General features: G+C 44.9%; 1 protein-coding gene across 12 annotated transcripts in view; it reads right to left on the bottom strand.

Moving 5' to 3' along the window:
* Window positions 1–24527, bottom strand: part of UBAP2 (ubiquitin associated protein 2) — a 152501-nt gene that overhangs the window by 62528 nt on the left and 65446 nt on the right. For 7 of the 12 annotated variants that reach the window (XM_082267235.1, XM_082267231.1, XM_082267240.1 and 4 more), the window contains exons 4-9: window positions 23699–23809; window positions 21232–21382; window positions 21062–21139; window positions 15770–15827; window positions 15582–15685; window positions 6449–6525 (exon numbers count right to left, since the gene is read on the bottom strand). In XM_082267235.1, coding sequence (XP_082123361.1) covers window positions 6449–6525; window positions 15582–15685; window positions 15770–15827; window positions 21062–21139; window positions 21232–21382; window positions 23699–23809 — 579 coding nt within the window. The remainder of the gene's footprint in view (window positions 1–6448; window positions 6526–15581; window positions 15686–15769; window positions 15828–21061; window positions 21140–21231; window positions 21383–23698; window positions 23810–24527) is intronic. The other 5 variants (XM_082267242.1, XM_082267233.1, XM_082267234.1 and 2 more) reach the window with 3 other exon arrangements.

Here is a 24527-nt window from a genome sequence, read left to right as displayed (position 1 = left end):
ATATACAGGCAAATCATCAGCCTTCCTCCTCCTCCCCTCACTGAGCCCTCTTCTCCTACATTCAGGAGCCCGGCAAAATCTAGGCGTGGTTCGATCACCTTCCCCATGAGGCCTACTCCGCTCCCATGGACACTATCGCGGCCCCCTCAACAGACCCCTTTCAGGACTTTCCTTCATCAGACCAACCACTTTCTGAAGCTTTAATGAAGGACATGCTGCGGACTCTGCGAACATCCATTCACATGGACACGCAATCCTGCATCAGAGAATGCCAAGCAGATATTGACCACCTAGGAGAAAGGGTTAATCAGGTTGAAATTCAAATGGGTGAAGTCACATCCTCATTCAACTCTCTAGTGGACTCGCACTCCTCACATCATGAGGTTATCTCCTCTATGCAAGCGAAAAAAGCAGATCTGGAGGATAGGTCCTGAAGATTCGTGGAATTCCTGAAACTGTCCTGCCGCAAAAACTCCCTCACTTTGCCAAAGACCTATTCCTTGCAGTGCTTCCATCCCTCTCCAATGCGGATCTTACAATTGACAGGATCCATAGAGTCCCCAAACCCTCCTTCCTACCCGCAGAGGCCCCCCCCCCCCCCCGAGATGTGCTGCTACACATTCATTTCTTTCAAGTTAAGGAAAACCTCCTCCCAGCCTTCCGCCAACGTAAAGAAAAAAGGAGGCGCAAACACCTAGTGCATTACCCGTGGTCACCGTTTATAAAATTTTTAATAACTGCATACTCACAGACATGAAGATTGTAAAATCGTGTTACAAGAATCCACCATGCATGAACTGGAACATGTCCTTGTAGATAGGACCGCTAACGCGTTTCGGGAGTCAAACTCCCTTCATCAGAGCTCATGTTCCAGTTCATGCGTGGTGGATTCTTGTAACACGATTTTTACAATCTTCATGTCTGAGTATGCATTTGGCATTTTATTAAAAATTTTATAAACGTGACCACGGGTAATGCACTAGGTGTTTGCGCCTCCTTTTTTCTTTTCTTTCATGCGGCATGCTGTTTATGCCTGATCCATGAAAGTGGGGAGGCATTGTGATCTGGTGAGTCTCCAATTCAACTACCTATTTCCCAGCACATTGGTGGTGGAGAGCGACGGTGTTCCCTCTAAAATTTCACAAGTATCAACTCCCTGAGGATGAGCTGTTTAATCCATTGTTTACATGTGCATCATTATGGACTTTTATGATTTTAGGAGAAAGTGTACAGCCTGATTCCCTTCCTCCACTATAGAACACCTTGGGGGTACCTGTTCCCCATTTCCTTTTTAGCTACTGTCTGTTCTGGAGTTTGAAGGGCTAGGCGCCACCTTTATTAGGCGAGTCGGTTTCCCAATTTTACTGGCAGTGTTACTACCCAGCAACGATCCTGGGGTGCGATCCTGGGTGCCATATTCAGTTTCTTGTACGCTCTTGGGCTTTGCTCTTGACTTATATGATTTTAGGAGAAAGTGTATAGCCTGGTGATCATAAATATAGTCTGGTGCTTCAGAGAGACCAGTGGTTCATTTGTATAGTTGGTAAGGGGATACCACCATTCCTGCGCTACTGAAATTTATATCTGATATTACCTTGCTTAGAGGTTAATATTTTAGATCTATTTCTTTTTCTATAAAGGATAAGAAAGACATCTCCAGAATCTGTACCTTTAGAAACAATACAGCAATAGTAGATATTTTTTTACCTCACTGGTTCACTGAAACAGTAAGTCAAAGTGGTAAAAATAAACACACGTATAGTTCCCTTTAAAACATTACTATAAGGAAACCAAATTCAGAATGTCCAAATTTTATGTATGTTAAATTTAGAATGTCCATAAAAAGCTAGCGGGGAATAAAAATAAAGTGCAGATGACTCCAGCCAGTAAACAGGGGAAAGTCCCCTGACAGGTCTATTTTAGAAACAAGGAAGTCTTGGTTCAGTACACTGCCAGGAATGTTCCTAGCTCCACTGTTTTATCAAGTCCAAAGTCAGCAAAATCCTACCAGGAAATGCTAGATCACTTCCTGCCTCCCTCTGCTGACCAGCTTTATGGCGATGCAGATTTCATCATCCAGCAGGACTTGGCACCGCCCACACTGCCAAAACTACCAATACCTGGTTTAACCACTTGCAGACCGCCGCAAGTACATATACTGCGGCGGTCAGTCCCTTACAGGCAAAGTGATGTATGGGTACGTCACTAGCCTGTGAGGCTCTGGGGAGCGAGCGCGTGCCGCCGGAGGCGCGCTCCCGCTTGGTCACGGACCCCCCCCCCCCCCCGTGCGTGTGCCCGGCGGACCCGATGTCCGCCGGGCACTCACGATCGTCCGTGACAGAGGGACAAAGGCAGGCGGCTGATGTAAACAAGCCGCCTGTCATTCTCCCCTGTGTAGGAACAGTGATCATACGGTTCTACCAAGTAGGACCGTTGATCACTGTTCCTACAGCTCAAGCCACAGCCAATCACAGTTAGAATCACGCCCCTAGGGACACACACAGCCCCTCCCTCTAAAAAAAAAAAAAAAAGTTAACCCCTTTACTACCAGTGTCATTTTACAGTAACAGTGCATATGTATAGCACTGATTACTGTAGAAATGTCACTGGTAACCCCAAAAGTGTCAAAAATGTTAGTCAGGGGTCCGATCTGTCCGCCGCAATGTCGCAGTCCCGCAAAAAAAAAAAAAAAAATACGCAGATCGCCGCCATTATGCGTTAAAAAAAAAAAAAAAAAAAAGACAAAAATATTTCCCTTTGTTAGTAAACGCGATGACTTTTGCGCAAACCAATCAAAATACGCTTTTTGCAATTTTTTTTTTTACCAAACATATGTAGCATAAAACAAATTGGCCGAAAATGTTAAATTTAGATTTTTACATTTTTTTTGGGAATTTCATATAAAAAAAAAAGTGAAAAATATTGTTATTTTTGCAAAATTGACGCTTTTTTTTGTTTATAGTGCATGATAAAAAAAAAAAAAAAAAAAAAAAAAATCGCACAGGTGATCAAATACCACCAAAAGAAAGCTCTGTTTCTGGGGAAAAAAAAGGACGTCAAATTCGTTTAGGTACAGCGTCGCACGACCGCGCAATTGTCCGTTAAAGTCACGCAGTGCCGAATCGCAAAATACCCCCTGGTCAGGAAGGGGGTAAAATCTTCCGGGGCTTAAGTGGTTAATGTGTATGGTATCACTGTGCTCGATTGGCCAGCAAACTTGCCTGACCTAAACCCCGTAGAGAATCTGTGGGGTATTGTCAAGAGGAAGATGAGACACCAGACCCAACAATGCAGATGAGCTGAAGGCCGCTATTAATGCAACCTGGGCTTCCATAACACCTCAGCAGTGCCACAGGCTGATCGCCTCCATGCCACGCCACATTGATACAGTAATTCATGCAAAAGGAGCCCCGACCATGTATTGAGTAAATACTATACTGTACATGGACATACTTTTCAGTAAGCCAAGAAATTTTAATACAGAAATGCTTTTTTTTAGTCTTATTTAATATTCTAATTTTCTGAGATACTAAGTTTGGGGTTTTCCCTAGCTTTAAGCCATAATTATCAAAATTAAAAAGAAAAAAATGATTGAAATATATCACTCTGTGTGTAACACATCTATATAAAAGATAGGTTTCACTTTTTGAATTGAATTACTGAAATAAATTAACTTTCTTTTTTTCCTTTTTTTTAACAAAAAGGGACATCTCTGAAACATGAACATTTCCCATGCCATATGCCTTTAAAAATGCTACAAATAACCAAAAAATCATAACTTTTTCAAAACAAACACAATGTCCTCGTTGCTTCCTGTTTGGGCTGGCATTGTTTTCTTTCCCAGCACGGTTTACTCCCGCAAAACACATTGTGGGTGGAGAAGGGGCTCTTAGAATGTAACCAAAAAGGAAATGGGGAACAGAAACCCGAAGGAGTTCTATAGTGGAGGAAGGGAATCAGGCAGACCGCGGTGACCTCATGTAAAACAATATCGTTGCATAATATGTAAAATCGAACACAGATAAGAGCAGACTACACAGAAGGGTTAATATGACAAAGTTGCCACTAAAAAATAAGATAAAAAAAAAAAAAAAACACACAACCCGGGATCACTCATACACCAGCATGATACAGCAAATAGAGCAAGTAGCAAAAAACTGCATGTCTTATTATCGGTGTTCGATTTTACATATTATGCAACAATAACGATTGTTTTACATGAGGTCACCGCGGTCTGCCCGACTCCCTTCCTAAATTGTAGAACACCTTTGGGTTTCTGTTCCCCATTTTCTTTTTTAACTACTGTCTGTGTTCTAGAGTTTGAAGGACTAGGCGTCACCTTTTTTAGGCGAGTCAGTTCCCAATTTTGCTGGCAGTGTTACTACCCAGCGACGTGATCCTGGGGTGCCGTATTCTCTCATGTATGCTCTTGGAATGTCGTTCTTGGGCTTTGCCTAAATTAATAAAAACTGGCCAGCTAGCAGCTGGCCCTGAATTTATTTTACAAGCCTGATAATGCCACATGTAGTAATCAAATCTGATTCACTACAGGAATAAAGTAAAATTAATAAATATTAGAACTAAAACTAGAGGGGGGGGGTAAGGAGGTTTGGGGGTAAAATTAGATAATGCTTGGACATACACTTAAAAATAAATAACTAAAACAAGTCTGTAGAGATGTTGTTCAAGAGCAAAAGTATTAAAGCGGAGTTCCACCCAAAAGTGGAACTTCCGCTTTAGGGAGTCCTGACCCCCCGACATGCCACATTTGGCATGTCATTTTTTTGGGGGGGAGCGGGTACCTAGTTTTGACAGGTACCCGCTCCCACTTCCGCTCGGAGCGCCGCGGCGCCCTGAGCGGAAGTTCTCCTCTCCCCCACCCTCCCTGCAATCTTCTGGGACACGTCAGAGGTCCCAGAAGATTGCCGGCCAATCACGGCGCGCAGCGCGACTTGCGCATGCGCAGTGGGTACCCGGCTGTGAAGCCGCAAACTGTAACAGCCGGGTGCCCACAGCAGTGATGCCGGCGCCGAGGGAGAGGATCGAGGCTTCCGGCGGCCGCATCGCTGGACCGTTGGACAGGTGAGTCAAATGGCTGGAACTCCGCTTTAAGACCAGACTTGCAATCTTCTCAGTTTAACACTCCCATTATCATCCCACCAGGACACCACTGTTAATGGGATCTTAACCACTTAAGCCCCGGAGGATTTGGCTGCTCAAAGACCAGGGTCTATTTTGCGATTTAGCACTGCGTGACTTTAACGGACAACTGCGCAGTCATGCGACGCTGTACCTAAACAAAATTGACGTCCTTTTTTCCCCACAAACAGAGCTTTCTTTTGGTGGCATTTGATCACCTGTGCGATTTTTTTTGCGCTATAAACAAAAATAGCGACAATTTTGAAAAAATATTTTTCACATTTTTTTTATGAAATTCCCCCCCCCCCCCCCCCAAAAAATGTAAAAATCAAAATTTTTTTAACATTTTAGGCCAATTCGTTTTCGGCTACATATTTTTGGTAAAAAAAATAAAAATCGCAATAAGCGTATTTTGATTGGTTTGCGCAAAAGTTATTGCGTTTACTAACTACAGGAAAGATTTATGTCATTTTTGTTTTGTTTTTTTCATTTTTTTTAACTAGTAATGGCGGCGATTTGCGATTTTTTCTGCGGGACTGCGACGGGCAAATCAGACCCTTGACTCACATTTGTGACACTTTTGGGGGTACCAGTGACATTACTACAGTAATCAGTGCTATAAATATGCACTGTTACTGTCAAAATGACACTGACAGGGAAAGGGTTAACTTTATTGGTGATGAGTGGGTTAAATGTATCCCTAGGGGCGTGTTTATAACTGTGGGGGGGTGGCTAGTAATGTAACCACAGAGACATACGATCCTACATAGCAGGATCGTATGATCTCTGCCTTTACATCAGGGAGAATGACAGACGGCTTTGTTTACATCAGCCGTCTGCCTTTCTCCCTCTCCAGCGGGAGATTGCGAGTGGCCGGCGGACATCGGAGCGGGGGATGCCCGTGAATGAGCGGGAGCACGCCCCCGGCGGCGTGCGCTCGCCTCCTACAGGCTCTTGGGCGAGCGACGTACTTCGGTTTGCCCAGGAGTGGCTGACTGCCGCAGAAAATATCCTGAAAGCGGTCGGCAAGTGGTTAAGCTTCAAGAACCTAAAGTAGTATTAATTTATTATACTGTCGAGAATACAGACCAGAGGAGAGTGTACTCTAAACTTTTACCTTTTAAAACACCCCTTTCTACCTTACCACTAAAGGCTGGGACCTATTACCCAAGTGTATTTTTTGTTATACTATGAGCGGCTACAAAGGGCAAGCATTAACTTCATCTCTGTGGACCTTCATTGCAGCATTACCCCAGTTTCACTTAGAAAGGTAAAATGTAAAATTAGGTAGCAAAATGTATAAATTTACTTTGTTTAACTCAAGTTCACTCACATCTTCATTCCAGTCCTCTGCCGTCCATTCCTCAATAGAATTCCTCCACGCACCTGACAAATAAACTACAAATTATTACAAATCTCTGCAAACCACCCTAAGATCATCTTGCCTGCAGTTCTGGCATATAAGGGCTCATTCACACAGGCATGCAAAGGCTGTACAAACTCACCCGCACAGGTTATTTCATGTAAAATAAAAAGGGGTTATAGTCACAAGGATGTACAGTAAAACCTTGGATTGCGAGCATAATTCGTTCCGGAAACATGCTTGTAATCCAAAGCACTCTTATATCAAAGCGAATTTCCCCATAAGAAATAATGGAAACTCAGATGATTCGTTCCACAACCATTTATTCATAAGTCCTTCAGTTTATAGTCCATATAAAAAGATCCTAGCATTGCAATAGGTTATATAACCATAAAATGTCCATCCACAAATAGCCGCTTCCACAAGGGGATTAGAAGGAAACTCCAGCAGGAGCTACAGAGTATCAAAGAGAAGAGAGGCGCCTCTAAGTGTAGCAATATGGTTCCATTTAATGAAGGTTCAACATTTAGCGACTCACATGGTTGATGAATAAAAGAGGCACATCTAAGTATGCAGGCATCCGGGGTAAAGCTGTCCACATAGACTATCTTCTGCACTGCCGGCTGCCAATCTGTAATCCTGACCGGGAAGACCACCCTGCAGTAAAGCGATCTGAAAGTGAGGGGCAACATGAAAGGGATGACGTAGATGGCGGTGCGGAAGATGGTCTATGTGGACAGCTTTACCCCGAATGCCTGCATCCTTAGATTGCCTCTTTTATTCATCAACCATGTGAGTTGCTAAATGTTGTACCTTCATTAAATGTAACCATATTGCTACACTTAGAGGCGCCTCTCTTCTCTTTTATACGTAGCTTGAGGCTACTTGTATATCAAGACATCGCTTGTATATCAAGTCAAAATTTATTATAAAAATTTGCTTGTCTTGCAAAGCGCTCTTAAACCAAGTTACTCTCAAACCAAGGTTTTACTGTATTTCACTAAACACCCCAACCACCACCATTTTTTGTCTACATATTCCTACACACCAGTCACTCGACTCACAATTCTGCAGTGTTAATATCAACAATAATGCATTAGAAGGGGGAGGTCAGTTCAGAAAAAGGAAGCAAAAAAACATTAACAGGGAAAGGCGTTGAAGAGGGAAGCAAATAGTAAGATCCAACTACCTGCAGCCTGCCTGTCCATTCTAACTTTGTCCAATACTTTTAAAGCACATCTGTGCTTTGCCCATGCAGGCCAATGCAGCAGGTTCACTTTCAAGTATAACTAAAAGGCAATTTTTTTTTTAAGTTTTGCATAGAGTGGAGAGGGATTAGAAGGCTTGTCAGTTTTGCTTGCTGTCTGTGCCCCCGTTAAGGAGATCCACCCTCTCTATTTGTCCTTTTCACCCATATTGAAAGTAAAAAAATCCCACATTTTGGGTTGTCCCCAAAAAAGAAAAATCGATGAGAAATGTTCCAATGGGGGCACTAGGTCTGGTGACCTGGGGGGTCCCCAAGGAGTTCCCTTAATTTGCAGGGATTTCCTTCCACTTCCTGTTTTAGCTATGGGACAGGAAATTAAATTGAAATCTCCGCAATGGGACAGAGATGGGCGAAAATGAGAAAAATTTTTTTTTGCATTTTTGACACAGTAAAATCCATTTCTCTGATGTTCATTGACGGACACAACTTCAGATCTTCATTACCGGTGGGTTATACTGCCCCCTACAGGAGACATGAGGCAGACAAAAAGGTCTGGCTACGCCCATTGGCAGTCCCAGGGGGTATACTCTCTCTCTCTGCTAAAGGCACTGAGTTTAGTTACAAGCAGTGTCAGAAGAATTACAACTCCACAGAGGGGTGGGTGCTGTGTCCATCAATGAAAAAAAGAGAAATGGATTTTACAGTAAGTCAGAAATCCCATTTTCTCTTTCGTTAATTGACAGACACAGCTTCAGATCTTTATAACTGTTGGGACGTCCAAAAGCAGTGGTAAACATTAGGGGTGGAAACAGCAAAAAAATTTCCAAGGCTAAACAGTAGCCAACCAGGCAACAAGAGCTCAACCAAAACTGGAGCCCACCTGAAAAAACAATACACCCTCGAAGAGGATCAGGTCCTTTTAACAGCAGCCTGAAAAACCTTGCGACCAAAAGAAGCATCCGCAGCAGATGCCAACACATCCACTTTATAAAACTTTGTGAAAGTGTGCACTGACGACCAAGGGGCCGCCTTGCAAACCTGCGTCACTGACGCCCAATGACAGGAAGCCCAGGAGGCACTAAGCACCCAAGTAGAGTACGCCTTAACAGGGAAAGGAGGAACCTTGACCCTCGATGGAATAGGCCTGAACCACTGTCTGAGCCATCTGGAAATAGTCGTAGAGGAAGCGGACAACCTTTTACGAGGCCCATCCATGAGAACAAAGAGCTTGACTTCCAGAAAGACTCCGTAGCTGCTAGGTACACGTTAATTGCCCAGACCACATTGAAGGCATGCAAGACAGACAATTTCCTTCAGATGTTTAGGCCTGGGACACATGGAAGGCAACACAATGTCTTTCAAATGAAAATCAGAGACAACCTTTGGAAGTAACGACGGACAGAGGCAAAGAACCACCTTATCTCTGTGAATCACCAGGCAAGGTGAACGACAGGATAACGCCGCCAGTGTCGATACCCTGCACACAGAGGTGATAGCCACCAAAAAGGCCACCTTCTGGGACAGCGTAAGCAGGGGAATCTCTGAAGATTCTCAAAGGGAGGCTTTTGGAGGAGCGAAAGCACCAAATTGAGGTCCCAAGGCGTCAACAGACCCCGCACTGGAGGAACCAAATGTCAGACACCCTGAAGAAATGTACGCACCAGGAACGGAGTGGCCAAAGGTCATTGGAAGAAGACCGCCAAAGCCGACACCTAGCCCTTGATGGTACTCAAGGCCAATTTCTGTTCAACCCCCCGTTGAAGGAAGATCAAGATCCAAGCAACCGAGAGGGAGCAAGGATGAACCCCAAGAGACTAACACCACGCAATGTACGTCTTCTACATAGGATAGTAGATCCTCCTAGAAGTAGATTTCCTAGCTTAGTGTAGGAATCACCAAGTTAATCCTCTGTCCTTTAGTTCCGGGCGTTCAACAGCTAAGTCGTCAAAGACAGGGAGTGTAAAGCAGGATTGGAAGATTGGTCCTTGGAACAGCAGATCCTCCCTTTGAGGACGCTTCCAAGGAATGTCAGCGACCAGCCGCACCAGTTCGGCGTACCAAGCTCGGCGAGGCCAGTCTGGAGAAGAGCGGAATTCCTTCTGCCTTGATCCTGCATAGAAGTCATGGCAGAAGCTTGAGAGGAGGGAAGGCGTAAATTAGACAACACTGACCCCACAAGTGCGTCTGTGGCATCCACCAGAGGATCCCTTGACCGAGCCACAAACCTCTGTACCTTTCTGTTGAGTCGAGACGCCAACAGATGCACCTCGGGGGTGCCCCACCAGAGACACAACTAATGAAACACCTTCGGATGAAGGGACAATTCCCCTTGGTCCAACGCCTGCAGACAGGTAATCCACCTGCCAGTTTTCCACCCTGGGATTGTAATAATGGAGAGGGCTGGAACAAACCTTAGAATGCCGGCTAACTCAGGAGCTGCCAGGACACTTCTTGTGCCCCTTGGTGATTGACATAAGCCATGGCCATGGCATTGTCCGATTAAATGCGCACTGGATAACCCTGAAGACGATCCGTCCTGCGGTCCAGACACAGTCTGATCTCTCGGAGTTCCAAGACATTGATCGGTAGTCTGGACACTTCCAGCGTCCAGATCCCCGGAGTAGAATGCTTGCAGAGGAAGCCCTCCCAGCCGGACAGGCTGGCATTCGTGGTGACCACTGACCAACACAAGGATAGGAAGGATTTGCCCAGCCGAAGCACAAAGCCACCTTATCAGGGACTTCTTAGTTTCCCAACTCAGCTGGATCGGATTGTCCAGAGACTGCGGAGTCTTGTCCCATTTGGTCAGAATCTCCCTTTGCAGGGGCCTCGTATAGAACTGTGCAAATGGGATTGTCTTAAAAAGGTAGACACCATAAGGCCCAGCACCCGCATGCAAGTCCAGAGGGATGACCATTTTGGACAGCAGGAGACTTGCAGCCTGCAATTTCTGGAGTTTGTCCAAAGGAGCACTCTGGCTAAGGACGAGTCAAGAGTTAGGCCCAAATAGTCTAGCTTTGTGGACAGAACCAGGGCAGACTTCTGAAAATTCAGAATCCAGCCCAACTACCGCAGAGTTCATATTGAGATCTCCAGGTTTTCCCGAGAGCAAAGGGAGACTCCGCTTGCATAAAGAGATCATCCAAATAGTCTAGTACAGCGATCCCCCGTTGGCGTAGCAAAGCTAGCACCGGGGCTAACACTTGTGAAGACCTGAGGAGCAGAGGCAAGGCTAAAGGGTAACGCCACAAACTCATAATGCTCCTGTCCCACGGCAAAGCGTAGGAAGCGCCGGTGACCGACACATTAGAATGTGGAGGTAAGCATCCTTGATGTTGATAGAGACGAGGAAATCCCCCTGATGCAGGGTCGCACCACCGTGTGGATGGCCTCCATTCTGAACTTCTGCACCCGCACAAAGCAGTTCAGCGTCATGAGGTCCAGGATTGGACACCCTTTGCCTTCCTTCCTTGCAACTGTAACAGGTTTGAGTAAAAACCCTGAAAACGTTCTGAAGTCGGAACCGGGACAATCACCCCTTGATGTAACAGGTCTTGTACCACCTCAAAAAGTCCTGTAAGCGATCCGGGGACAGGCACCAGTTGGAAGGAGAGAACCTTGCCGGGAGACAAAAATTAAACTTGATCTTGTAGCCTTACTGAATGACTTTGTGGACCCACTTGTCTTGCACCAGGAAAGTCCATGGGTCCAGAAACCAGCGAAGACGTCCCCCAACCCCCGATACCAGTGAGGGTGCACTTTCATGCTGAGGAAGCCTTGTTCATGGGTCTGGAGAAGCCTGCTCTCAGCTTGCCAGACCAGGTTGGTTTGGATCTTCTAGAGGCCCTGAAAGGCTTCGAGCCCTTGTCAGTCGATCCTGAGGGACGAAAAAACATATGAGCCAAACAGGAAGGCCAACGTCTACGAGGTTCCTTGCCCTGCCCTTAGTAGCCTGCAGAAGAAAGGTACCCCCATGTGAGACCTTTTATGATGTCATCCAAGGTAGCTCCAAACAGGCGAACTCCTTGAAAGGGAAGATCATTCAAGGCCTTTTTAGAAGTCTGGTCTGCAGACCAGCATTTGAGCCAAAAGGACCACTGCCAAAACAGAGAGCCGAACCACTAGGGGAGCCGCATCCAAAGAGGCATCACAGATAAACTGCAGCCCATGGACCAGCTGGTCTGCCAGATCAGAAAATGCAGGGGGAGCTAAACTCCCTCCAGGTCACAGCTTAGGCCACTAGGTCAGAGTTTGTGACACCAGGGCAATGGTGAATACCGGCCTCAGTGCCGAACCAGTCAGAGTGTGCATATTGCGGGCCACACCCTCTGCCTTCCTGTCAGCCGAATACTTAAAAGGCTGGCGACTCTTCAACCGGAATAATGGTTGCCTTGTTCAATCTGGAAAGGGTCCCCCACCGGTGGAACAGTCCACTTCTTAAGAAGGGACTCCTCAGAGGTAACGCCTAGTAAAGCGCTTAGGGACCCCACAGGGACGATTTGGTCGTCCCCACTCTTTAGCGACAATTCTGTCAAAACAGGCGGGGAAAGGAAATATCTTTGCCGCTCTGGATGGCTTGTGAGTGCCAAAGGGAACCTGCGCCTCCGCCGCAGCCTCCATCTTCAAGGTCTCACGCACATATACAATCAGTGCTTCCACCAGCGCCTTTTCGTGCACGGTTGCAGATGTGGAGGAATCATCCTCAATATCTAAGGATCCTGCGCGCGGGGTCACCGACCCAGCAGGGTTAGCCACATCCGCCAAATCAGATTCAGGATCTGATGAGACAGATTAGGCAGGGGAAGGCGGGGGGTGCTTTTCCTAGCCCGTCGCCCAAAAACCTCCTCCACCCGGGACACAAAGGACTCAAGGACCACAGTCAGTGCATCGATGGATGGTTGGGACCTGGAGGGCCCCACAGCCTCAGAGAAGGGATCAGGTGGGGAGATGGGCTCCAAAGACTCCATGAGTCACCAGGGGGACCCCACAAAAAGTGTAACACTGCAAGGGACAACCCCCACTGCAGCAGCAGCACCACCCAGTCCCCAGCCACAAGCACTAAGCAATCCTCAGCAGAGAGGGAGAGAACCCCACCAGACTCACCACCCAGTAGAAACGGGCACCTGCAGCCACCAGGATAATCTGCACTCCACACGTGGCGATCAGGACGTGAAAGGATACAGGAGTCAGCATCAGGGGATGATGGGGGGGGATCCCCCTGCTGAAATCGCTACCCACAGGCCTCCACTGTCATGACCACTGCTATTTTTCATGGCAAACCACCGCAAAATACCCCCTGGACTAAACTAACATTGGCCGCCGTGTATAGAAAATGGCGGCACCACGTGGCTTACAGGGACCCAGGAGGGAACCCAGGCCTCAAGGACAGACCCAGGCAGGACAGACGGCCCTTGCAGGAGCCCCCACCATCGCGCTCTGCTCCCATCCCCAGGAGGTGGATCAGACCACCCAAACAGCCCCAACATATGTGGAGGAGGGGGGGTTAAGATAGGGGACATATGACAAGGAAGGGGGTGTCCGACAGGAAGGAGAGGAACCCAGGGGTCCAATCGTCCCAAGGAGAGACCCTTGTCCATCCCAAAACCCTCCAGGGGGAGAAGGGGGACAGCTACTCACCATACCAGGAACTAGGCGGGCATCACTCCAGACAGGACCCCTCTCCGTCGAAATGGATGGGCTGTAGGCCAGTAGGAAAACTGCGACTCGGGCCGAGACCCGGTCGTATGTGACCTCGAGAAGAGTTTAACTCGCAGGCCCAGCCCCTGTCCATTGGGGCTATGTCGCGGCTCACCTAGCGCGGAGCTGAGGTCTGCGCACGCTCGCTGGCCATATTGGGGTGACAACTGGATCTAGATTATCAAGCCCGTCGCCCAGTCCCGCAGTTGATTGCAGATCTTACAGGAAAAATCCAGGAAAAAACATTTCTATCTAAAAAATAAAAAATTGCTAGGACCAAAGATCCCAAGCAAGGAACTAGGTCCTTACTCCTGACTAGGCAAAAAAAAAAAAAAAACTGAGTTCCTATAGCAGAGAATAGGAGTATACTCCCCCTGGGACTGCCCATGGGCGTAGCCAGACTTTTTCTGCCTAGTGTCCTACTCCTGTAGGGGGCAGTATAACCCAACGGTTATGAAGATTTGAAGCTGTGTCCATCAATTAACGAAAGAGGAAAAAAGTTTTCCTATAGTTCTACTTTAATGGCAGCCCCACCATGCACATGCTTGTTTTTCCTTTGCTCCTCTTCCACTCTGTTTGCCTTCCAAAATCAATGGAAGTCACATGATTATTAACCCCACGGAATCTGAAATCTCTTAAAGGGCTAGGAGGCGCCGGCGCAAAGGAGTTAAAGTGAACCTCATGTCTTGTCTTGCACGAGTACACCATAGGTTCACTTTGGGTAAAATTCCAGCCTGCACATTCTGGGAGTACCACCATGTCTATCCTCTCAGAATCACTCAACTGCACCTGTCTCGGGTAGAAATAAAGTCTCTACCTAAATACTATCCCATCTGGTGCTCTTGGGTAGAACTCACAAAACATTCTGCTGTTGCATGGCAGACCTAACAAAGCCAATAAGCAACTGGCAAGGCCTAGTATTCAAAAACATATCTACCGGCAATTTGTAATAATAGGTTTAACCTGACCCCTTATGTAGCACCCTCCTAGATAGGTGCTCGTGTAGGTGCATATAGTTTTTGGTTTCTCTGCTTAACAGGGAGACAGCCAGGTAAATCTATAACAGAGCTGTAATTGTTGGACAGAACCTGAACTCTGATGCCACTCATGACGTTTCACACTGATCAAATGGTGATACAGTGTATTGGACAGTGGGAGGAAACCATGCAGATGAGAGCAAGGGATATATGTACAGCCCTGGCCAAAAGGCATGGGAGGTGCCCCGGTGCATACTGGGTGACTGTACTTATATCTGCGGTGCACATGTGGCTCCTGGTCATCGGCTGGAGCGGGGAGTCCAGGTGGGGAGGGGGCTGCCGCCTCTCCCCAGCACAGGCTGCCATGCGGCCTCAGGTGGTTGACCTGAGGGCCAGAAACAGATGCTTTGAGAGCTGACTGAGGGAGGATGTCCATGGATCTCGTCTGGTATCACAGAGGAAGGTGACCTGCGACCAGGGCCTTGTGAGTACTGACTTTCCACAGGGATCCTAGACTGTTGCTGCTAAATTCCCCCTCTTGGTGCTAGAAAGTCAGCGTGCTGGGTGTAAGCTAAAGGGGATACTTGATAATGTCCTGAAGATACAGAGTTCATGGAGTCTGCTGCTAACACAAGCAAGGGACCCTTTCTTCCCATGCAGATGCTGTATGGTTGAGCAGATGATTTTCCTTTTCAGTTCTACTAAGTGAGGCCAAGTGAGAGTTGTCCTCACCTGTACAAAGTTGAATTTGGAGTATCCCACTAATTCCTTCTCCTATCCAAGTTCTCCAACTAAAACACCAAAAACATATCCCCTAGACTGGTCATTGGAAACGAGTGAGAGAATGTGTGTGCACCTGTCTGTGTGTGAAAATGCCCAGTATCTGGCAACAGGATAATCAGAGGGAGACCCAAGATAGTTCTATACTCAGCAGCCCATACGGGGGTAGTGCTACACTTCTAAAAAGAAAAAATTGGGTCAAGTGAAACCAATAAACTAATGAATGCCTTCACAGCAGCAGACAACCCTGTGAAAGCTGAAAAATTCAGACTTAAGCAGCAGCTGGGGACAGATTTAAAAGGGTTTCAGGAAGGAAAGGTAAGGAAATCTAGAAGGTAATAAATATCCAACACAAAAGAAAAAAAAATGCAGATAGCGAGGAAGGAAGAGGTGGGGGTAAAGCATAATAAAAGCTTACCAGTACCATCATCACCGTCGGTCTGGCCCGTCTCCCAGACATCAGATTTTACTCCAAACCCATCGTTGGCGCTGGGCTCCGTGTAATCTGCAGGATTGAACGTCCTAAAACGAAATACATGCAGTCATTTTTATTTTTGCTTTCTTTTACTTTGCCCTATTAAAAAAAGGTGTGTGGTAAAACTGTACCCCATGCCTTGCGCCGAAAACCGTCCTGCCCCTCTGCCTCGTCCACGGCCTCCAAATCCTTCAAAAAGGAAAACACATTTATAAAAATGAACATGCCAATTTTCCAAAGAAAAAATGAAAAATACACCACAATATCTTTTTGCTTTTTTTTTTTTCATATTTCAGTGCTTCCAATGGCAACATCATCCCAGGGTAATGTGCATCTTCTATAATGGAGTCACACCCCAGTCATCTGTGTATGTTACTTTATTGAAGGCTTTATTATTTGTCTTGAGAGAAATATGGAGACTGCCTTTTATTTCTCTTTCAGAAAATGTGAGCTGCCTAGCTGTCACATTCTGACCCTCTTGATTAACAACTGATCCAGAAAAGTATGCATGTAAGGAGTTCTGTACTCTTTATATAGGCAGGGCGTTTCCTCTTTTAGTAGTGCAGCAGTGAGGATACTTTACTGTTCGGCAGGATCAGATGAGATGGGACTCCAAACATACTCGTTTATGGTTATAGCAAGGAGGATTCTAGCAGCTCACATAGCAGTGGCTGCACCCATATGTCTATCAAAATGGGTTCTGTGTACTGTGCCAAAAATGTCCCACTGGTGAGGTAAATACAACCACTTACCTCAGTTCAGAAAGTGTTTCACCCTATCAATACAGCAGGGGTAAGGCTGGGGATGGGAAGGATCTGTGTCAGGATGGTTCATTCCTAACCCACAGATACACCATCCATCTAGACCCTCTCCCGTACTTGAAGAGGATATCGACTTAATATGGAAAGACATTACATTTAGTTACAGAAAGACAGAGTGGGCCATTTTCTTTTACACAATCCCGCACAAAATTAAATTTATATTTTAGGATCCATTCACAACTTTGTGGTACATTAAAATAGTGTGTGCTAAAACCTATCAGTGCAAAAAAATGGAAATTTGTTGCAGCGTGGATTAATTCTAAATGGCACCCTGCCACACTATTACAGAAGTAGGGAATGCAAAGCAGCGTAGGTAGTTTTTTTTTTTTAATCAACTTTCGCTGACATTCCTTTCAAAATAAAAGGTCAGCCTCAAAAGAGAAGTTTAGGTGTTTATTTTATTTTTTTAAGAATCATACTTACCTAGGTAGAAGTAGCATCAGTCCGATGCTGCATCTGTCGCCCGCCGGCTCAACGACTGAGAACCGAGCGATCAAAGACCACCGATTCTGGTTCTCAGAGCTCCATGTGCAGAGAGAGCAAGTGACTGTACAGTAAACCCCCGCTCCATCGCGGTTCAGTTTTTGCGGTCCCGGTACATTGCGTTTTTTTTTTTTTTGTAATGTTATTTTACTATATAAATCATTAAAAATTAAATATTTTTGTGTTTTCCATAGCTCTTGCTATGTCTCTCAGTATCTTTTATGTGTTTAAATGAGTTTCTATTGTTTTAAAAGTGTGTTTAAAGACCTTAAAATGCTTTTACACGTACAGTGACAGTAAAAAAAACATGCCTAAAATGCATTTTAATAGGGTTTTTCTATTTCGCGGATTTTCACTTTTCGCGGCTGGGTCCGGAACGTAACCCCCGCAATGGAGGGGGGTTTACTGTACTGTCAGTCTCCGGCACTCTGCTCTGCCCCCCTGAGCTCACTATAGCGCTGGGCTGTGGAGGGAAAGGGAATGGCCAGCTCAGGCTCTGAGCAGCTTGCTGAGGCGCGGAGCCGATTGCTGGTCCAGGCATGTGGGTGGATCCTGACCATATTTTCATGATCTTGCCCCAGCCTGGACAGGCTCTGACGTCAGCAGGCTTTAGACTGTTGTCTGCTAAAAATGGGTCACAGGTGTGAAGAACGAATTGCACTACTGTGATCCACAGGAGAAGTACAGCCAAATAAGCTTTGGCTGTATCTCTCCTTCAACCTAACAACCCTAATACAAAATAACGCATTGCATTCACGCACATACGATGACAAAATGCAGAACTTTTGGTTTGCTTGAAGTTGGTCTTGAATTTCCATACACGTCTATGGAAATTAAAAACCCACAAGAAGGAGGTCAAACGAAGGAGGTCAACTGCGGGTCAAATACCCCCATCATTGAATTCTGATTAATCTCAGAGAAAGGTCTCAAGACTTATACCATTGATCATTTTCTGAAAACTGCATAGGTCAAAACTTGGAACAAAGTTATTTACTTCAAAAACAATGTGGTTTTGCTTGACAATAGCCCAAGTTTAGAAAAATGATCAACTAGCTCAAACTATTTATTTTTTATTTTTCAGCCCATGTATTTCATTGATGGTGAATGTAGTTTTACAACGAAAAGATAGAACTGAACTTCTTCTGGAAGTTAAAAGAATATACTAACTAATGCAGCTATGTATTAAAACATTACTAAATGTATTTAAAAATTGCAGCTGTTTAAAGAACCTGAATCTGTCTCGATATCAGGTACCTGCATTTTCGGTAAAGCAATAAATCAGACAGAGAGCCAGTCAGTACTAGGAATCATTCAGGTGTGCTGTATTCACATTCCCCATCAAGGAACATACTGGTAAAGAGCAGAGGAATGGCTCATCAATATTTTACTGCTTCTCTACAGTCCAATCACAAGCCAGGGGCAGAGAGGTACTCAAGCTGTATTAACTGTAGCAGAGAAAATACAGGGCTTTGTATATCTCAAAAATGGCTGTAAGAAAAATGGCATTAGCTTTTTCTCGCTCTCTCTATACACATTGCACAAAAAAAATTAAAGGAACACTTTGAAAAACACATCAGACCTCAAAGGGGAAAAATCTCATGCTGGATATGTATACTGATATGGACTGGGTAATGTGTTAGGATCTATACTGGTATGGACTGGGTAATGTGTTAGGATGTATACTGGTATGGACTGGGTAATGTGTTAGGATCTATACTGGTATGGACTGGGTAATGTGTTAGGATCTATACTGGTATGGACTGGGTAATGTGTTAGGATGTATACTGGTATGGACTGGGTAATGTGTTAGGATCTATACTGGTATGGACTGGGTAATGTGTTAGGATCTATACTGGTATGGACTGGGTAATGTGTTAGGATCTACACTGATATGGACTGGGTAATGTGTTAGGATCTACACTGGTATGGACTGGGTAATGTGTTAGGATGTATACTGGTATGGACTGGGTAATGTGTTAGGATCTATACTGGTATGGACTGGGTAATGTGTTAGGATCTATACTGGTATGGACTGGGTAATGTGTTAGGATCTACACTGATATGGACTGGGTAATGTGTTAGGATCTATACTGGTATGGACTGGGTAATGTGTTAGGATCTATACTGATATGGACTGGGTAATGTGTTAGGATCTATACTGATATGGACTGGGTAATGTGTTAGGATCTATACTGATATGGACTGGGTAATGTGTTAGGATCTATACTGGTATGGACTGGGTAAAGTGTTAGGATCTATACTGGTATGGACTGGGTAATGTGTTAGGATCTATACTGGTATGGACTGGGTAATGTGTTAGGATCTATACTGGTATGGACTGGGTAAAGTGTTAGGATCTATACTGGTATGGACTGGGTAAAGTGTTAGGCTCTATACTGGTATGGACTGGGTAAGGTGTTAGGATCTATACTGGTGTGGACTGGGTAATGTGTTAGGATCTATACTGGTATGGACTGGGTAATGTGTTAGGATCTATACTGGTATGGATTGGGTAATGTGTTTGGGAAATTTAGCCTACAGAGGGCTGAATTCAGACACCCCCTAAAATCAAAGTGAAAAAATGATGTAGCAGGCGAGTCCATTTTGCTGAAATTTCATTGCAGTAACTCAAAATGGTCCTCAGTAGTTTGTATGGCCCCCACGTGCTTGTATGCATGTCTGACAACGTTGGGGCATGCTTTTAATGAGACGGATGGTGTCCTGGGGTATTTACTCCCAGATCTGGATCAGGGCATCACTGAGATCCTGAACAGACTGAGGTGTAACCTGGCAGCGTCAAATGGACCGAAACATAATGTCCCAGAGGTGTTCGATTGGATTTAGGTCAGGCGAGCGTGGGGTCCATTTAATAGCATTAATTCCTTCATCCTCCAGGAACTGGCTGCATACTCTCGCCATCTGAAGTCGGACATTGTCGTGTACCAGGAGGAACCCAGGACCCACTGCACTAGCGTAGGGTCCGACAATGGGTCCAAGGATTTCATCCCGATACCGAATGGATATGCCTCCCCAGACCATCACTGACCCACCACCAAACTGGTCATGATGAACGATGTTACAGGCAGCATAACGTTTTCCACGGCTTCACCAGACCCTTTCACTTCTGTCACATGTGCTCAAGGTGAACCTGCTCTCATCTGTGAAAAGTACAAGGCGCAAGTGATGAACCTGCCAATTCTGGTGTTCAATGGCAAATACCAATCGAGCTCCATGGTGCCAGGCAGTGAGCACAGGGCCCATTAGAGGACATCTGGCCCTCAGGCCACCCCTATGAAGTTGGTTTGTTTGTCCAGAGACATTTACACCAGTGGCCTGCTAGAGGTCATTTTGGGCTCTGGCAGTGCTCATCCTTGCACATTGGAGAAGATACCCATGCTGCTGATAGGTGAAGGACCTTCTACGGCCCCTGTCAAGCTCTCCTAGAAGTAACTGCCTGTCTCCTGGAATCTCCTCCATGCTTTCTGACTGTGCTGAGACACAGCAAACCCTCTAACAATGCCACGTATTGTTTGCCACCCTGGAGGAGTTGGACTGCCTGTGCAACCTCTATAGGGTCAAGGTATTGTTCATGCTACCAGTAGTGACACTGACCCTAGCCTAATGCAAAACTAGTGAAAAACAGTCAGAAAAGATGATTAGGGAAAATATGTCAGTGGCCTAAATCTTTCAAACCATTCCTGTTTTTAAGGTTGTCTCATTGTTGCCCATGGTAATTTAATTAACACCAAAAAAGCTGAAATTACCCCCTCTGCTACTCAACTGACCAGATTCATATCTCAGGAGTTTACTTGAACTGATGCTATACTCTGATTAAAAAAGTGTTCCTTTAATTTAAATAAAAAAAAAAAACACAACATACATAATATGCGCACATATGCATGCATACACACATTATACACATTCCGTACTTAGCTGGTAGCCATCTGCAATTATTCTTTACCATATTTTTTTTATAGAAAGAATACAAATGGTTTTCTATACAATTATGATTACAGAAGATCCCCGCTAGCTGTCCAGGTGCAGGGGACAGTAAGTTAACATGTTACACCCTGACATGTAACATTTTTCAATGGTGAACTTATCCTTTAAGGTTTGTACCTCTTCCACGTCCGCGTCTACCACGATCGGAAGGTCTATCCCCAGGACCACTGTCCACTCCATTTTCTTCTGCTCTAACTGGATAAAATCATGCCATTAATGGATATCCCAACAAATGTTTTGTAGTTTTCAATTTAAAAAAAAAAAAAAAAAAAAAACAAGCAACGTACACTCTCTTCCCCGACTCCCGCCTCGGCCTCGTCTGTTGGATGTTCCTCTACCACGACTCACTTCTCTGTCCCCTCTCTTCTCTCTGTTTTCTTTGTTTTCTGAACTTTCTTTACCGATTTTCTTTTTGCCCCCAACAGTCTCCCAGGAAGTCTGCAGCAAAGAAAAATCTTTTCAGATCAAACCTACCTACATACTGCAAACCTGGGGAAGCTTTCATTGGCCATACATAATACAATCACATTTTACAATATTATTTAATCAAATTTAATCAAATTCAAGTACTAAAGTGTATGTAAAGTTTTTATTCACACAAACATTTCCTATAAGAGCCCACCAACAAAAGGTATTTAAAGCGGAGTTCTGGGCACAAAAACGATTTTTTTTTTGTGCCCCTCTGCTAGGTAGAGCTCACCTGAAAAGGAATTGGATAGTTATTTTTATTTTTTTTGTTTACTCACCTTTTTATTGAAGATCGTAAATACTCGCCTCTGACTGCGGAGCCGCGGCTCACCCCGTCACTTCCTGCCTCGCGATGATTCCTGGGAGCTAAACGTCATAGCTCCCAGGAATCAATGCGACGGCACAGGCCCCGCTCATCATTTCCGGGCGACGCCGCATTCCCCTGCTAAACAGCTTCTGGGCATGCCCAGAAGCTGTTTAGGAATGCAGCGCCGCACCGGAAGTGACGAGAGGGGCCGGTGCAGTGCATTCTGGGACACGAAGACGCGGAAGAACACAGAGAAGAGGACCGCGCCAGCTTCAGCTGCCCACAACAGAGATAGAAAATTTCTTCCACAGCGTTTCCAAGTAAGTATTTCTTCTAAAAGGTAAGTGCGAACCGGGACAGATCAGAGGCTAGCCATTGTGGAATGTGCTAGCCCTGACTGTCCCGGGGGTATGTTCAGCAAAAAATCATTTCTGTGCCCGGAACTCCGCTTTAAAAAACAAAAACACTGAGCTGAGTAGGAGCCCTGGTGTTGGCTGCTGAGGAACTGGAGGCAGATGGAGCGATCCTGACTGTATATGTGCCTAGTGTTTAGAATCACCCTGGCCAAAGGGATTTAATAAGCACGTTTGTAGAAAAATTGGTGAACCAACAAAAACTGCGCAAATGAATGTGATATAAAATTAAATAAACACTAATCATAACCATAAATGCGATTAAGGTGAAATCTCTTCCACTATGCAAGCTGCCACATAAACGTGAATAACGTGCCAAATAAAGTGAAAAAATGTAGCGCTCAACAATATAAATCACAATTGAATTCAATGTGCAAATAATCGTGCAAAAAAATTGTCTCTAGTGTCCAAATCAATAGGGTTAAACAAACAGCCAATGTTAGAAACCTAGACTTGATAGGACCTATCCCCTGATGACGTCAGCGCCGACTGACGAAATGTACGTCGGGAACGTGAGACTGTACACTTCCCCAGCAATTGAAGGATTTTAGGCTTTTCACTGCTCAGATTGTAGTAAGTGCATTTTATTTCAATAAAATGATCCTTAATGAGTAATACTGCACCATGAGAGCCTGTCTTGTTATTTCCCCTATTTATGACTTGGTTCTTGAATGCTCCATCGCTTTGGCTTTACATTCATGCCTGTGAGAGAGTGGGATGTATAAGGTTGAATTGATGTGATCATTAAGCGTGTCTGACCCCCTATAATCAAGGGGGTCCAGTGGCTCTGGTAAGCGGTACCTTTACATTTCACTGGGTGATCGTGTGGAGGTGAAGGCTGTTCTGAGAATCACTCCTATCAAGTCAATATGTTTCTAACATTGGCTGTTTGTTTAACCCAATTGATTTGGACACTAGAGACTATTTTTTTGCACGATTATTTGCACATTGAATTCAATTGTGATTTATATTTAATTGTTGAGCGCTACATTTTTTCACTTTTTTAATAAGCACATTCGACCATTTATATGATGGTCCACTGGGTCTGGTAAGAAGCTCATTTATCTGGTTTCACCCAGTGGTGGACGCACTGAATATTGGGAGCGTGGGGACACTAATATGATAACTGAATTGCAAATTAATCTTTTTGTTTTTTACTTTGTTTTTTTAAATGCCCTGGTTGATGATGGGCTCTTATGGACTTTTTTTTTTTGTCACAAATTAGATTGGTGTCATTTGATTTTTATTTTATATGTTTTTATATTTTTAAAATGTTGGCTTAGGTTTGTATCACTTGTTTATTATTTTAGCTCTGCTTTCTTATATTATACTTTTGCTGTTGGTGTCACAATTGCTTAGGCAGCTGCCTATTTTAAATATATATGCTCCAGCACAGATTTTCCATGTAATTCTAAATCAGAAGGCCTACCCAATGAATCCATTATGTGTGTCCATGCATATTGGGTCTTTCAATAATCCGCTATCTATTCAGCAGCACAACTCGTATACATTTAATACCCTGTGCGTTTCCCTCAGTAAGCTATGGGAGAAAAATGGAAGCCTCACCGTGTCGGAGTTTCCTTCCAGCAGTATATTGATGGCTCTGTTCACATCCCCGTTGCAATCGTGGAGTGCCACGAGACACTCATCCTGGTTCTTTCCTGTCACTTCCATTAGCTGAAAAAAGACAAAAAGCAAAAATAAACCAGTTGGATGGACATTGTAACTCTAACCAAGTGCAATGGAGGAGATTAACTACCACTCTAAGAGAAAAGGCTGCTTCAGGATCCCTCCTGTACTGGCTTAGGCCTTTATTTACATGACCCCTGGTGAAACAAGAAAAAGACCAAACTGAACCCTCATTCTTCCCTTCAGAAAATATCACATGTCCAAAATGCTTAGGCTTTTGATCTTGTGCACAGCAATGGAAGAAGTCTGGATTGGCACTTTTCCACAAATAGTAATCATTTTGGGCCTCCTATTACATTTTATTTAATCCAACAATACTGTTAAAGCGGTATTAAAATCATAAATTGAAAAAACGCTGACAGGCAGGGTTTTTATAACAGAAGGGACCCCTTAGTGGTCTCTTTCATAAATGCCTTGCATTACCTGTCGGCAGTGATGTAATCGGAGCTACGTGTGCACACCTCTGGCCACATTTACAGCACCTGCTCTGTGATGAAGGGACTCCCATGTGCATGAGTGGCAATGACATTGTGGCCCATCCATTCATGTGAATAGAAAGCAAACCCGTAAGGAAGACTACTAGATGAAGATGGAAGCACCCGGGACCAGTTGTGGAGTGGTGAAAGTGCAGCGCTAGATGGCGAGTTTGAAAGGCAAGTCTGCCATATTGTGCCAATATGGAGAGCATACTAGCACAATAGGTCAT

This window comes from Pelophylax lessonae (assembly GCF_965119305.1).
Source record: "Pelophylax lessonae genome assembly, chromosome: 1".
Lineage (NCBI taxonomy): Eukaryota > Metazoa > Chordata > Amphibia > Anura > Ranidae > Pelophylax > Pelophylax lessonae.
This window is presented reverse-complemented; position numbering and strand designations above follow the sequence as displayed.